Here is a 14,932-nt window from a genome sequence, read left to right as displayed (position 1 = left end):
ATCAAAAACTCTACTTTCTGTTTTTGGCAAAATAAATGGCGTCATAAGCTGTATTCATGCCCTTCTTACATATGAAACACTCTGTCAAACACTAATTATGGTCATGACAACACGTTACCGCCTCACTGGTAAAATATTTGACGTTTTGAAATGTTTGCACCATTTTTGCAGCTTCTGAGGTGAGATTAGATGAAGAAACAGGGAGCCAGCGGAATAATTAGGTATAGAGAAAGAAAACACACGCACAACTCATCTGAAAATTATCGTCATGCTTTTACCATTTACCATTCACTCTTGTATAACATTTGAGTTTGGGAATGTTGTTATGTTTGCTCCATTTAGCTCGCCTTGGTTCCGGAATTCACTCTTCTCCAATACTTTACTTTACATCAAGGAAACGGGGGCAAAGTAAGTTAAGTGTCTTGCCTAAGCTGCCACGTTTACATGAGAGCTTTAATTCCGAATAAAAATAATTGAATTCTGAATAAAAATCAATTCCGCTTTCAAAAGACCATGTAATCACTTAATTCCTAATGAAAATGACTATTTGATGTATGTGGGTGGTTTATTCCGTTTTTAAAGCCGAATTAAAGTATTCCTCGATCATGTAAACGTTTATTCTTCTTAAAACTAATTCCGGTTGTTCATTGCATGCTCGTTGGGTTGCCTTTCTGATGCAATCCGGACGATTCGGCTCCACCAGTCCTCGCTTCGGACTTTCATCCACTGCTCTTTTGTTTTGCGAGCGGGACGCGGGAGTGGGATGAGGTAGAGCAGCCGTTGATTCAGTGTTTCTTCTTCTTCCCTTCTCCAAGACTCTTCCCTTTTTCTCCTCAGCTGACGTACGTAAAGTGTGATAATAGAATTCTCGAGCTGCTACTTCATTATCATCGGAACAACTGCGAAAAAAGTTTGGATCATGTTTGTGTCCGTGGCGTAACGACAAACTGAGATGACAAAAAAGCCGGTAGCAGCTAAAGTGTGTGTTTTCTTTCGGTAGACACAAATACGTTTGTGCATCCCCTGTCCAATCAGAACCCTTCCCGACCCCTGGACATTGAGCAGAATTAAATAAAGGCAATTTAATGTATTTTCCATGTAAACCTCAATTTGGAATTATTATTTCCATGTAAACTCAAAGAAGAATATTTTATTTCTGAACTATTTAATTCAGAATTGAAAAAAAACATCATGTAAACTTGGCCAATGACAGTATTCATCCATGGGAGCATCGCCAACTTGTGGGTTAGTAGATCAGACTACTAAACCCATGATGTTTATGTCGAGAGCGGGATTCGAACTGACAACCTTCCGATCAGAGGACAAACACACCACCAACTGTGCTACTTTCGCCCCAGGATGAGAGTCTGGTCACCGATGAGTCTCCCAGAGTTCAGCTGGGTGTGATTGACAGATGGATTCAAGAAATACAGAGACTGGACCTGCCAGGCACTGGGTAGCCAGGTGTTAATAAAAAATATAAAAAGTAAATAATAAAAACACATCTGAAATAGAAATATCACCACGCTGACACTTCACCATTCGCACTTGAATAACATTGACGATTTGAAAATTAAGTCATGTTTTCACGATTTGCAACTTCTGGAGTGAGATTCGACACAGAAATAAGGAGCCAGCGGTTTCATGTGGTAGGACAACTTGAGAATGAAAGAGACATCACAGCGGATTTAGCTTTGCTTGTAAAATCCAGCCAAGAAGCACAACTGGGGTCTATAAAAGTGGTGTTGACATGGTTCTGGAGAGGGATCACATAGACTGTGTGGAGTGGTGTGAAGGAGGGCAGACGGGTGCTTCTATGGGTTGGAATGGGGTGAAGTCCTCTGGTCCCACAATGAAAACTAGTGCAGCTGCTGGAACAGATGTAGTGGATATGCAAGAGAGTGACAGAAGATGAGATTTCAATAGTTCGACTTTTGAAGTAAACATGTTTTTCAATACATTTTCTATTCAAGTCAAGTAAGTTCACAATAGGCTTGTAAGAAGACAACCTAGGGATGTGCATGATTAGTCAACTAATCGATAATTGATCATTTAGAATTTCATCGATCACGTAAATTTTTAATCAACAAATCGAATGTAGGTTGCTGTGCACAGCGTAGCGTAAGGAGACGAGCCTTTTTTGACAGTGCAAACACTGGAGTTGCAGCCTCATAGTCCCACGTTTGGGCTCTGGCCTTGAAGATCACTGTACCACTCAGTGAGTATGTTTGCACGCACGCCAGTATCCCAGGTATGAACGGGTTTTTTGAGTATCTTTGTTTCGTCATGGCGCATGTATACTCAGTATCCCGGTTATGATCGGGTTTTTTGAGTATCTTGGTTTCGTCACGGTGATCACACATATGATCTCTGAAAACATGAACCATCTCCTACTGATATACGCACAGAACAAACTCACCATCATCACTGAGTCGTGTCCTTTAGTCTGACAGAGCCTGACCGCATCAACGCACAAGGAAAGAGCTGTTTTTTGTTTTGTTTTGTTTTTAGCTCGAACAGCTTATGTAAATGAGCCATGTGGTTTTAAGTTTAGTTTCTGTAAAATGTAAACAAATGTGCACAACGCTGCATTAAACACATTATAATCTCAAACAGGTTTATTTATGAAGATTAGTAATAGTAATAATACTGATGATTATTTTAATATAAAAACGTTAATGATTCATCAAAAATCGATTCATTCTCCCAACGATCGATTAAGAAAATGTTAGCGAATGCCCATCCCTAAGACAAAACAATACTTTTCCTTTATTTTTCTTTAAAGTACATATGCCATGTCATGTTTTTGCCATAAACTCTGTACACTTTATACTTTACTTTATAATTAAATGAGGACAGTATAAAGTAGAGCTGCTTTCACAATATATCTGTACTGGGGAAAAAGTGATTTTATTTTATTGTATGGATCAAATTGGGCAAAGAAATTTCTATCAAAGGGTGCACTGATGCTCGTCCTGATGTAGACTTGGTTCGGTCCCGTAACTTCTGGGTTTTTATTAAAGACAATATACTGTACTGTAGTAGGACATGTATTTACCTTGTTTACATACGACAGTTCTGAAGATGGCTTGCAGATGGCTGGCTTAGTCCTGGTTTAGTCCCAGTTCAGACCCACATTGTAACCGTGCATGCAAGTGTGAAGACTATATCTATATGAAAGAAATATATGCAATATGCTACAGAATTTCGGACTAGGCAAGGCTAGAAAATGAAAGGTTTACATCGACTGTGACTGAAATGTAAGAATATTGCAGCACTACCAGCCCGTTCACCTCAAAACCCAACCAACCATTGAAAAGAAATCCTACTTCTTCGCGGCGTCTCAAACAGATGGGCGTGCTCGGGTGCTCATGGCCTTTTATGTCACATCTAACAAGTTCCCGTGTCGATAATGAACGCCGCATAAGCACTATTATTGTGGGAATGAAAATCACAACATGTGTCTGAGCCTGTCGACGCTATCATCACCGCATCTGCACACCACCCGCTTCTGAGAGGTGAGACTTGTCATAATACCGACAAAAGGCTTAAACAGATGTTGGGCAAATAAGAGCGAAAGATATGGAAATGAGACTAAAAGAGAAGAGAGGTGAACAAAAGGTGTGGGTAGATGCAGAGATATTTTTGTACATTGTCATTGTCAGTGCGTTTGAGTTCTAACATTGTCAATATTGTGTTGTATTGTGTATTACATACTTGGAATAATGAAGTATGTATACAAAAAAGGGTGTCATTGACAGATAAAGTACTATTTAAGTCCTATCTCATTATAATGTTCCAAAAAAAAAAAAAAAAAAAAAAAAAAAGATTAGAGCCTCTAAGGACATCTAAACCTTGTATGCCAGCGATTCCAAACATGATCGCATTTTTATACAACGCTTTTCCACCTTCTAGGCACTTAAAGCACTTTACATCAAGGAACCACTCACCCATTCACACACACTTTCCTACACCAGTGTACACAGACATCGGGGGCAAGATGGGTTAAGTGTCTTGCCCAAGGACAGCATTAATCATCTGTGGGAGCTGGAATCACATCGGCAAACTGTGTAACTGTGTGAACTGCCAGCCTTCGGGTCAGAAATAGGAACAAACACTCCACCAAACGAGCTACTGTCACCCCATGTTCACAAAGGTGTATTTTTTAACATTTGGTGAGCCAGCGAGGAAGCATTATTTCACTGTTCAGAATGTCCCAAAGTGTGGCATTAAACTTATCTATGGTGCATAAACTGTTATACTAAAAACACTATATCAGTACAAATGTTTTAGGCATTATTCACAAGTAAAACACTAGTAATTAAATTGAATGTTTGTCTGCTTTGAGTGAAATGTCAAACAGCAAGACTTAAGCCAAAAAGTGACATTAAGAATACAGTACATTATGGTTACATTTATGCTTACGAAATGCTAGTCACATGACTAGGCTGGTGTCACATTGTCACAACGTCATGTGGGCAGTAAAAACGGGGAAGTGAAGCACCTTGTCTGAAGTTGCAGCAGCCAGTTTCGAGCTGAGGAAGATGGCAAGCGTGAAAACAGTCTTTTCATGGACCAATGACGAGGTTCAGTTGTTACTGAATGTAACGTACGTAGTTCTAGCTATGCTGTTTCCCGTTTGTCTATGGTTTGTTTAAAGTGTTTTTCACAATAGCATCACATCACATGTCACAAACCCAGCAAATCAGGAAGGCGCAAGTCACACTGATGTGGTCCAATAAGGACTGCAACTGAAGCTCCTACATATCAACATTTTCAGGCGTCCATACAGTGCCGGATCAGATCTGTTCTCAGATGAATTTGTGGGAGCTGGTGGCACCAGATCGTTCCATATCTAGAGTCATTTTCCATCAGATTAGCGTGGACAAACACTGCATCCGCAACGAAAACGACTCGAATATGTACTAGTGTGCATTAGGTGTTAGTTACAAGCACATCTATACCAGTCATAATTACTATATCAATGTATTGTTCAATATACAGTACGATAACTAAAACTATATATTTTGGGGCTCAATATTTATTTATGTAAATAAGCAATAAGCTTCAACTGTAAAGGGTTAAATATCAGTAAGTGACTTGTATTATGTCTGTTTGTATCAGTGTCATAAAGTACGCAGTTTCAGCTTTACAGTTTATCCCAGTATATCCCAGTAACAATACATTGTGCTTCAAAATCTGTTATTCTGACAGTCCTAGACACAACCACAGGCACCACAAAAATTACAATTGAAGTTACAAGTTTAAATTTACAATCACACAATCCAAGGGCGCATTATAGAACAATCTGTTTATTGCAATGTTCATCTCTCCGTGGCCCCAAAAGACCGTATTATTAAACGTGGAATGACATTGAGGATTCTGAGCCTGATAAAAGTGGAATCAAAGTTGATGTCGCCCTGGTGTGTGCCTTGAACGCATCATAAAACCTCCAACTGTTACCGTGGCAATTACGGCGACTGCCAGCCAGGACCACGAAGGTATCATTTTCCAAAAGTTATAATTGACCCCAAATGAACAATTCCACAATGCGACGCTGTGATCCTGTCTATTACGCACAGGCCATAGAGATCAGTGCTGATGAGAAAGGACTTACTAACCAGAAGTGAATGGTAGGGTAATGGAATAAGCTGGGGGTTCGATATAATTATAGCCTTAAAATGTATTAATGCGTTCGATTTTTATCTAACTCTGGTCTGGTCTCCGTCACGTTGCCTGGAATGTTCCACACTAGGGTATTAAAAGGGACATATTACGTTGTTTTCTGATCTATGTTATAACGTTGTTTCCTCGTTACAGACATACCTGGAATTGCATTTTGTTTCATTCACATGCTGAGTTCTTTTCTCAAATAGAAAATGCTCTGTTCCACCTTGTGATGTCATGTTACCACAGGAAGTGCTCCACTATGTTTTAAACTCCATACACCTTCACTAGAAACCTTCAGCTCTGAAACTGCCTCTTGAAACTGCAGATGAAAGACAGTTGATAACTTGAAAACTACAACTTCATGACATCACAAGGTGGAAGAGAGAATATTGAGGCTTGGAGATGTAAACAGAGTAATAATAAAGAGTTACTGAAACATGTGAATGAACAAAACACAAATCCAGGTATGTTTTTGGCTTGAACCTCACAAGAGTCAAATTTGTGTAATATAGAACCTTTAAACTTTGCAGTAATTATGACTCAGTGGAGACTAAGTTTGTTGTTGTGTCCCTAGGTAAGTCACTTCACCCACAGTGCTCAAAAACACAATGAAATATAATAAAAACTATGAATGTGGTGCGTGTATGTTGGCATTATTATTAAAAATTATCTATCTCTCTCATGCATTCATTTGGTGTTTTTTGACTTACTATTGATCTACAAGGAAATGATTTGGACACAGCAGCCCACACATCACAATATATATCATAAATACGTGGTAATAATAAATTTAGAATGCAGTAAGTAGCAAAAATATCAAGAGACTGGTGTTAAATAAGAGTATATGTGGGCGTAAATGTACAAGAATATAAATAAAAATAGAAATGTAGTGAATATATCTCAGCTATATACATGAGATCATCAGGAGAAATAGTATAAGGATTAAATAGTGATTGTCAGAGGGTGATCTATTATATAAGAGTGGAATTATTGCTCAGGGATACAGGAAATATGAAATCTCACTGTGAATGGGTTGTGAATGGGTCTCTCCACTGATACGTGTTAAACATACAGTGTTTAATGGAATACTGTGGATCCTTCCAGGCAAAGCATTTCCATGGAGACAAGCAGGTAGTGTACCTGCTATTGTGAAGTGCACCATGAAATGTGCAGCTCTAGTTGTATCCATGTTAGTTTGATTCATAAGCCTGACTTTGCAGCATGAGGATTCTTTCGCTCGATGGTAGGTGGGTACTTTTTTTATTTAACCAATCGCTGCTATTTGGTCATGACATACGTAATGCGCCAAATCCTGTAGGAAGAAAGGCAATAACGTCTTTCCCCTTGATAAAATTCACCAAACTTTGTCTTTGTTCTGGCTTTAAATCCTCGATCTCATGAATCGTTGCCAACATAGAATGTATGTCTTCGTCTACATCCATCTCAACCGCTTTGTTTACTGTTGTGCTGTACCACAAAAGGGACCCAGACAGGCACTTGAGTCTGAGGTCGTGGCTTCACAGTTCTTCGCTGATTGGCCTGTGCGTGGTCTACAACTTCCGGGGTTCTTACAAACTGTCTTATGTATTCCAATTCCTGACCTAGTCGATGGAGAGAAACGAAACTGAGGCACTAAGTGGCACCAGCCTGGCTATGTCCATGTAGTTATAAACATACAAAGGTGACATCGTACTGTTTTTATTCTGTTTTATTACTGCTCGTCAGAAACGAAAATAAATGTATCTACTTCTAATTATTAAACTGTTAATCAATATAACTGCATAAAAAATGATGTTACACTACTTCTACAACTGCTGCTACAACTACAACTACAACAACTACTATTACTACTACTACTATTACTACTACTTCTACTACTACTAGCCTACTTCCAGTACACACTTAACTTAATACTACAATATTTTTCTCCTTTTTCCCTTAAAGGGCTCACATTACATTAATTTCTGATTTATAATCAAAAACACACCTGGAGTTGTGTTTTGTTTCATTCACACATGTTTAACACATGAATCCTGCATATTTAGGAAGAGTTCTTCTCTCAAACAGACAAACACTCATCCCAACCTTGTGATGTCAGGTTATAATACAGGAAGTTCTCCACTGTGTTTTTAAACTCCATACTCATATCGTCACCACAATCATTAAGATATTTTTAACCTTGGAATTGTTAGTTTCAACTGAACTAGAGGTAAAATATAGCTGTTAACTTGAAAACTATTGCTTCATGACCTCACAAGATGGAACAGAGTATTTTGAGCTTTGGGGAAGTAAGCAGACTAATAATAAACCAGGATTACTCAGACATGTGTGAATGAAACAAAACTCCAGTTTTTGATGACAACATTTAACATGGCTTAAAGTTCTCAAGAGTGAAGTTTGCATAATATAAGACCTTCAAAATAAATGTCACGTTTTTGCTGGGAAATTCATATATTACAGGACAGACATTTTAAGATGCATAACCTGGAAAAGGCAACATAATACATCAATTTTTCCTCAACATTGTAGAACTGCACATTACGAGAACGCCATATCTCACATACATGCACCGGGTTTGCGTGCTGTTTATGAATTACATCATTCACCTCTATGACACAATCTCACCCTGCATAAAAGTCCCATTAATTCTTCATCACGTTAGCATTCAGTCATCGATCATCACGCCAATGATTAACCAAACTGTCACACATGCGTACTGTCCCATTTATCAAGAATGTGCATGGAAATTTTACATGTACACCTCAACAAAGCAATATTCACAAGAATATACTTTGCACGGATGTCAAGCTGGGGGTGTAATAGTATGCATTTGTATGGCTGAATGTTCATTAGTTACCATGGCAACACAATGCACACAAGCAATAACCATAAAAAAAAGTATCTGAAAAAGAATGTGTATCAAGTTTGAAAAGTTTGGGTGGATACTTGTATTAGTGTATTACCACAAATTCCTGTTTGTGATGAGGAAACGACATTGTAACAGATCAGAAAATAGTGTAATACATGCAGCTCGATTTTTGAACGTCCGGTCATTGTGCAATGCATACTGGGAAGGGCTCTCTGAAAAGCGAAAAGTGAGCATCAAATCGCCATGTTTGTTTTCCCAGTGGGATGCGTCTATTGTCAAAGTCGATTTTTTCAAGTCTTTTGAACCATATCACTTTTGTTTCTGGTTCTGATATTGTCATATTTTAGTTATGGGATTCGGACATCTTAATTGTGTGGTTGTTGGATGTCCTAACACTGGAAGTTTGTAAACTCCCTAACTGCAAAAGGGAATCAGATCTGTGTGGCTGCAAACCTTCGTTCAAACTGTTTCCCTTCCCAAAGGAATTGAAAAATTAGTGAAAGGCAAAGGCGATGGGTAGTATTGATACACAGGAAGGACCAAAAAGGTAACTTTTGGCTTCCAAAGAAACCATCCCAAATGTGTGGTGAACATTTTGTATGTGGAAGTGCCAACAAAGCAAAATCCCGATCACTCGCTCAATCTTGGTTATGAATTTAAAAAATCAATGCCAAAGTGAAAGGCACCAGCTGTTCACCAAGAAACACCTTCCACTGCAAAGCGACTAAGGTGTGATGTTGTTGTAAAGTCAGTCGAACAAGAAAGTGCAAGCTCAGCCTGCTCGTCTTCTGTACCTCTCGCTTAACAAAGGACTCGGGATGATTTAGGCAGTCATAAGTTTCCTTTTTGGTCCTTCCTGTGTATCAATACTTATTTTTCAATTCCGTTGGGAAGGGAAACAGTTTGAACGGAGGTTTGCAATCACACATATCTGATTTCCTTTTGCAGTTTTCTGCTATTAGGACATCCAGCAACCACACAATTACGATGTCTGAATCCCACAACCAAAATATGACAATGTCAGAACCAGAAACAAAAGTGATATGGTTCAAAAGACTTGAAAAGATTTGATGGTTTGATGCTCACTTTTTTCGGAGAGCTCTTCCCAGTATGCACTGCGCGATTACTGGAAGTCCGAAATTCGGGTTGTGTGTATATGGTCCCTTTAATGGAAAAGGATGACATGGTAACTAGGTCATCTTATTTCACTGAAACATTGTAGAAATATTTGCATCTCCACAAATAGACATTGTAAAACAAAAATTATAATAAGTCAATTCATTTTATGCGTAAATATAATCCACAGATCTTGTAAGCACAGCGGTACATTTTGGAGTATAGAAGACAGTTTTATCCCTCCTTCTCCATCTCTTTGCCTGACTCATTTCTGCTGTGCGTCAGTGGGTGGTCGCTCTGGATCAATGCACAGTGCTGGTGACTTATTGATTAAACAGAACCAAAGCTGCGCCAGTGTCAGCTTGTGGTTTTCTGAGCTCTTCATTTAGGTGTGGTTTACAAAAAGGAAAAGACTGGACTATAGGGCTAAGTTTAAGTAACAGTACCGTAGTTGTTTGTGTTTAAAATGAAGCTATTTTTTCGAATGACAAGACTATTCTACCACAAATTGCAATCTGTGTTTTGTTCAGATGATGACAGCGAAACATCTTTGTGAATAATCGACAGTTAAGTTGAGTGGAACTGAAGTGACAAGGGCTCGAAAGTCAAATTTTGCTTGGAGGAACATTAGATCTGACGTTGCTCCCAATGATCCCAATCAGCTTTCAAGCATTTCCTACAAATAAGCAAATCACCGACCCTGCTCTTTCAGTTCTGATACTGTTTGGATACTATCTGCCAACAACCGATATCAACCGATACCATTGTAGAGTGAGTAAGATCTCTGCTCTGGTACATCAAATAAAACCAAACTGATTCAAGGACAGACAGGACAGATTTTAAAGAAAGTATGAAACCTTATGAGACCTTCTGAGCCAAGTACGACCTGCAGTAATAGACTTATCTCATACATTTTTATGCGGAATCAAGTTATAACCTGATACCTGTTGTACCTGTACTCATTTGAATCTGATTGGTCGAAGAATTCTAACAACGGAACAACTTTATTTACATCCAGATGCGAGAAAAGCATAGACATCTTCTGTGTCCGCTTATCTTCGGCATGTTTTTCACAAGCTAAATCATCTGTACTGATGCTAAAATAGACCAAAGTACATCTGTCGGTGTCGCCACATTTGTTTTGGTTCATTTGGGCACTTCACCTTTGGCTTCCACGCAGATTTCAGCGCTGTGAAGTGATTTATTCGGTCTCCACTTGTTGGTCCCTATAGCACCAGCGGGAACCAAGACGGATTCTCGTGAGTTTGCGGAATCAATCTTGATGTGCAATTGTACCCCTTTACGACGACATCAATAGAAAAATAAATGCAAATAAAAGCTGTTTATATTGGAAACTGTGGAGACCCCTAGTTAGACCACCCAATTGAATACATTTTCTAAACTAAACAAATCCATCTAAACATCTAATGAAACCGCCCACTGTGCATTTTTATGACGAAACAAGAGCTAAATAAGTGGTTGTGTTCCTAATCAATTTGAAAAACAAGCGAAACAGGCCACTAGACGATAATGATGATTTGATGATTTGCGTAATTTAGGAGTGCATTGTTTCAAGTGCCGTTAACTGCACAGCGTAATGTCACCACTTGACACTGTTTGCAAATCTGTGAGTTTCATTGTTCTGAAAATAGGATAGTGGTGCTTTGTTTAATGGTGCTGCTTGTTTTGGGCCACTTTGACACGCAATAGCTTATAAAGGGAAGGCAGTTGGGGAGGATGCGGAACGGAACTCTCCAACAAGTTGAGTAGTAAGACAGTACTTTCAGTTACTCTAAGCCTTTGCGTATCCATTAAGTGTTCATACTTTTACAATCAGCTTATATATTTCAAAACACTAATGCAGTAATTATTTTGCCATCACTTATTGCATTTTTTTAAGTGTTGTGAACCACAGCTACGAACCCTAACCCAAGCACAAACTGTTCAAACTATTCTTTTAAAATATGCCTCAGTCATACTATTACTACTGAATTAAAAATGAAAAATCTGCATGCGATTTGGTTCCAAATAATTTCATCAGTTAAGTAATGCCCAGGGGGTAACAATGGGGTTGTTGTCCATAGCTTTTAAACATTTTTGTTTTCCCTTTTACGGTAATAGAAACCTTTTAGTGTTATAGTATATCCCAAGCATAGATTGTATCAAAAAGTGGACTAAGCGAAATGGTCCAGTGACGTTCATTTGGTCTTCCGATAATTCCTAAGTCACTCTGCAGAAGTGAGCTAGTGAGCAGTCAAAACTGTCACGAATGAAAGCTCTTGGTCTGAGAAAAGAACCTAATAACATATATGTGCACTAAGTGAATGTGACGTCACCCACAGCATTCAGTTCCACTCAAAAGAAGCTCACAATGGTAACGGTTACGGGGAAAATTTGGAGCCAGGCTCTATATTATGAATAGGATTTTTTTGACTGACAGAATACTGAAAAAAAAAACAAAAAACACCAGGATCATGTGGAGCAGGTTAATACAAACATTTTTAGACCAAAATGACAAGACTCACTGCAGCAGTTAGAGAGAGAGGGGCGACAATATTCCAATGTAAGTGAATGGGAGCCAGGGTCAGTAGGAGCCAGAAGAGCCGCCATTGAAACACGGTGGCTAGTGCATTAGCTACGTCCATTTATTTATACAGTCTATGATCACAACATAATGACATAATTCAAACTTCCGATAAGCATCCCTTCCAACAACCATTGCTAACAATTATAGCAGATAGCGCTGTAATCAACTAAAGGAATTCCTCATTGACCAGCAGGACATGTCTTGAGTCTATTATTCAACCAAAATGGGAGTGTGGCAAAAGCTCTCAAAACTATTATCTATGTCAACAGAACAGTGACCATCGGTTCCGGAACAAAATGTCCCAGTCATTTTTCACATAGACTTAAAATAAATAAAAAAAAAACTAACAAAAGACCTGTTATTTTCTTTACAATGTGCTTCTGAAACTTTTAAACTTTATAAACCATGAAGTTATTAAAACATTTAGCAGAATCTTTTGTTTTAAGCAGCCTTCTTGGACTTCAACCATCAACCATGTTATGAATATTAGTTAGCGTGTAGCTGTGCAATGTCTTTGAAAGTCTATGAGGAAAATGAATGAAACATGTACGTCCAAAACTGGAGTGTTCACTGTTGACCACCATATATTTGACCCACACTGCAATCACAAACTACATCTGCATGCAAAAACAACTATTTATGCAGAAAAAAGTGCTAGGAAACAATGTATTTATATAAAGACAGCTTAAATGCTAAATATAAAAATTACCAAATCCACTAAATCTCACTAAATCAGGCACTATCAACGCTTCTCAACTAATACAAATTTTGTGACTACACCACTGAAAGGCCTACAGTCCTAATAGTAGATACTGCAAAGTCCCTAAATATATAGATGAAGTGCACTGCATAGTTTTGGTAACCATCACACCTTCATAACTTCAACATTTTCCACCTGAAACCCTTAAAACCGCCTAAAGCCAGCAATGAGAGCGTATGACAGGTACTCACGTCCGATGCGCAGGTTGATGGAGTCGCGTCTCTCTCCGTGGGGGTTCTGGAAGCAGCTGTACAGGCCGTTGTGGCTGCTGTTGACGTGGGTGAGCAGGAGCCGGGGCCCCTCCACTCTGTGCGGGGCCCTCACGTCGGTCCCATTCACCTTCCAAGTGACGGACGTGCTGTTGTCCAGAGAGCCACACAGCATGGTCACGTCACTGCCCATCTTCTCATACTGGTTTCTTCCCACTGCAAAACAAACACATGGAGAAGGTAAGAGGTAAGTTTTTTTTTTGTAATATCTTAGCGTGATTCATCAGCTGGTTTCACTTCGTGGAAACCGTCCGACCTCACAGCATTAGGATTCATTCGCTCAACTGTAGGCGAGTGAACTGACTTTTTTCAATCAAAGCCATTTGGTCATGACGTGTGCATTGCTAACGGGGCTAACTGGTATATTAAGCTTTTCCCAAATCCCATAGGAAGAAGGGCAATAACGTCTTTCCCCTTGATAAAATTCACCAAACATTCTCTTTGTTCCAGCTTTAAATCCTCGAGCTTGGGACTCGTAGTCAACACAGAATGTATGGTTTCATCTACATCCATCCAAGCTTTGTTTACTGTTGTGCTGTACCACAAAAGGGACCCAGTCATGGCTTCACAGCTCTTCGCTGATTGGCCGGTACGCGGTCTAAAACTTCTGGGGTTCTTGTAAACCGTCTTGTGTATTCCCATTCCTGACCTAGTCGCTGAAGAGAAAAGAAATTGAGCGGAGGCACTAGATCGCGCCAGCCTGGCTAGTGATATCTTTTTCCCCCTTACTTCCTTGGGATGATATTGAAACAACTGAATTTTCATTATCCCTGGATAAAATTAACATTACACAGCCAGATGGATTCTTGTGATATTTGTGACTTCACAAACTCACGAGAATCGCCGTTCGGTTCATTGGGTGGTCACACCAATCACAGAGCACTATTGAAGTTTGTAAAGAAGCCAAAGGCAAAGCGGCCGAATGATCAAAACAAACACAGTGATGCAAAGAGACGTACTTCAGCCTGTTTTAGCGTCAATACCCTATTGTGTTAGTGAAAAATGTACAGAATGTAAGTACTTTGTGCATTAGAGAAGATGTCTGTGGTTTTCTCTGATGTGCATGTAACAAAAGTTAGATTTTTTTTCATTTGTAACTGAACAGTGTCAGATATACTTAATGCCACACTGTGCAGTATTCCAGGCAAAGCATTAACATCCCCAACAGAAAAATAGTGAAATACATGTTTAACTAAATGTCTCTTTTAATAACATGCTAAGAACATGATCCCACTTAAGCCCATTCTACCGCACGCACACGCACATGTCTTGAGTCATGACACCGGTGTTACCATCCCTCCTGTTCTCCGGGCCTCCCTCGGGACCGGTCTAAACGCTGTGAGCAAAGACCCCCGATTAGCGTCTTAAACACCGCGGATCAAGCCAGCCCAAGCCCACGTATCGATCGGTATCTTAGCAAAAAAGCCCTCCATTCTGCAGGAAGAAAAGAGCCAAGAGATCAAACACTGTCAAGATCTTTGCGCCTCCATTTTTTTTTTTACCCACAATGCATCACTCCCCGCCCTCTCCCCCTCTCGCTGTTAACATGGTTGATACAGATGTCGATGCTGTTTCATGTATTTTTCATATGGCATAACAGAGGCATCTATATTTAATTTGACACGTTCCCTGTTCCCCATTACCGTCAAGCTGACACTGTT

The 14,932-nt window shown here is 39.3% G+C and overlaps 1 protein-coding gene across 1 annotated transcript in view; it reads right to left on the bottom strand.

Moving 5' to 3' along the window:
• The window catches only part of cntfr (ciliary neurotrophic factor receptor), a 667,317-nt gene that overhangs the window by 233,563 nt on the left and 418,822 nt on the right, over positions 1-14,932 (bottom strand). The window contains exon 4 of the mRNA XM_055154209.1: positions 13,194-13,427. Coding sequence (XP_055010184.1) covers positions 13,194-13,427 — 234 coding nt within the window. The remainder of the gene's footprint in view (positions 1-13,193; positions 13,428-14,932) is intronic.

The sequence above is a fragment of the Boleophthalmus pectinirostris genome, unplaced genomic scaffold, assembly GCF_026225935.1.
Source record: "Boleophthalmus pectinirostris isolate CB_2022bp ecotype Guang Dong unplaced genomic scaffold, ASM2622593v1 HiC_scaffold_18, whole genome shotgun sequence".
In the NCBI taxonomy this organism is placed as follows: Eukaryota; Metazoa; Chordata; class Actinopteri; order Gobiiformes; family Gobiidae; genus Boleophthalmus; species Boleophthalmus pectinirostris.
This window is presented reverse-complemented; position numbering and strand designations above follow the sequence as displayed.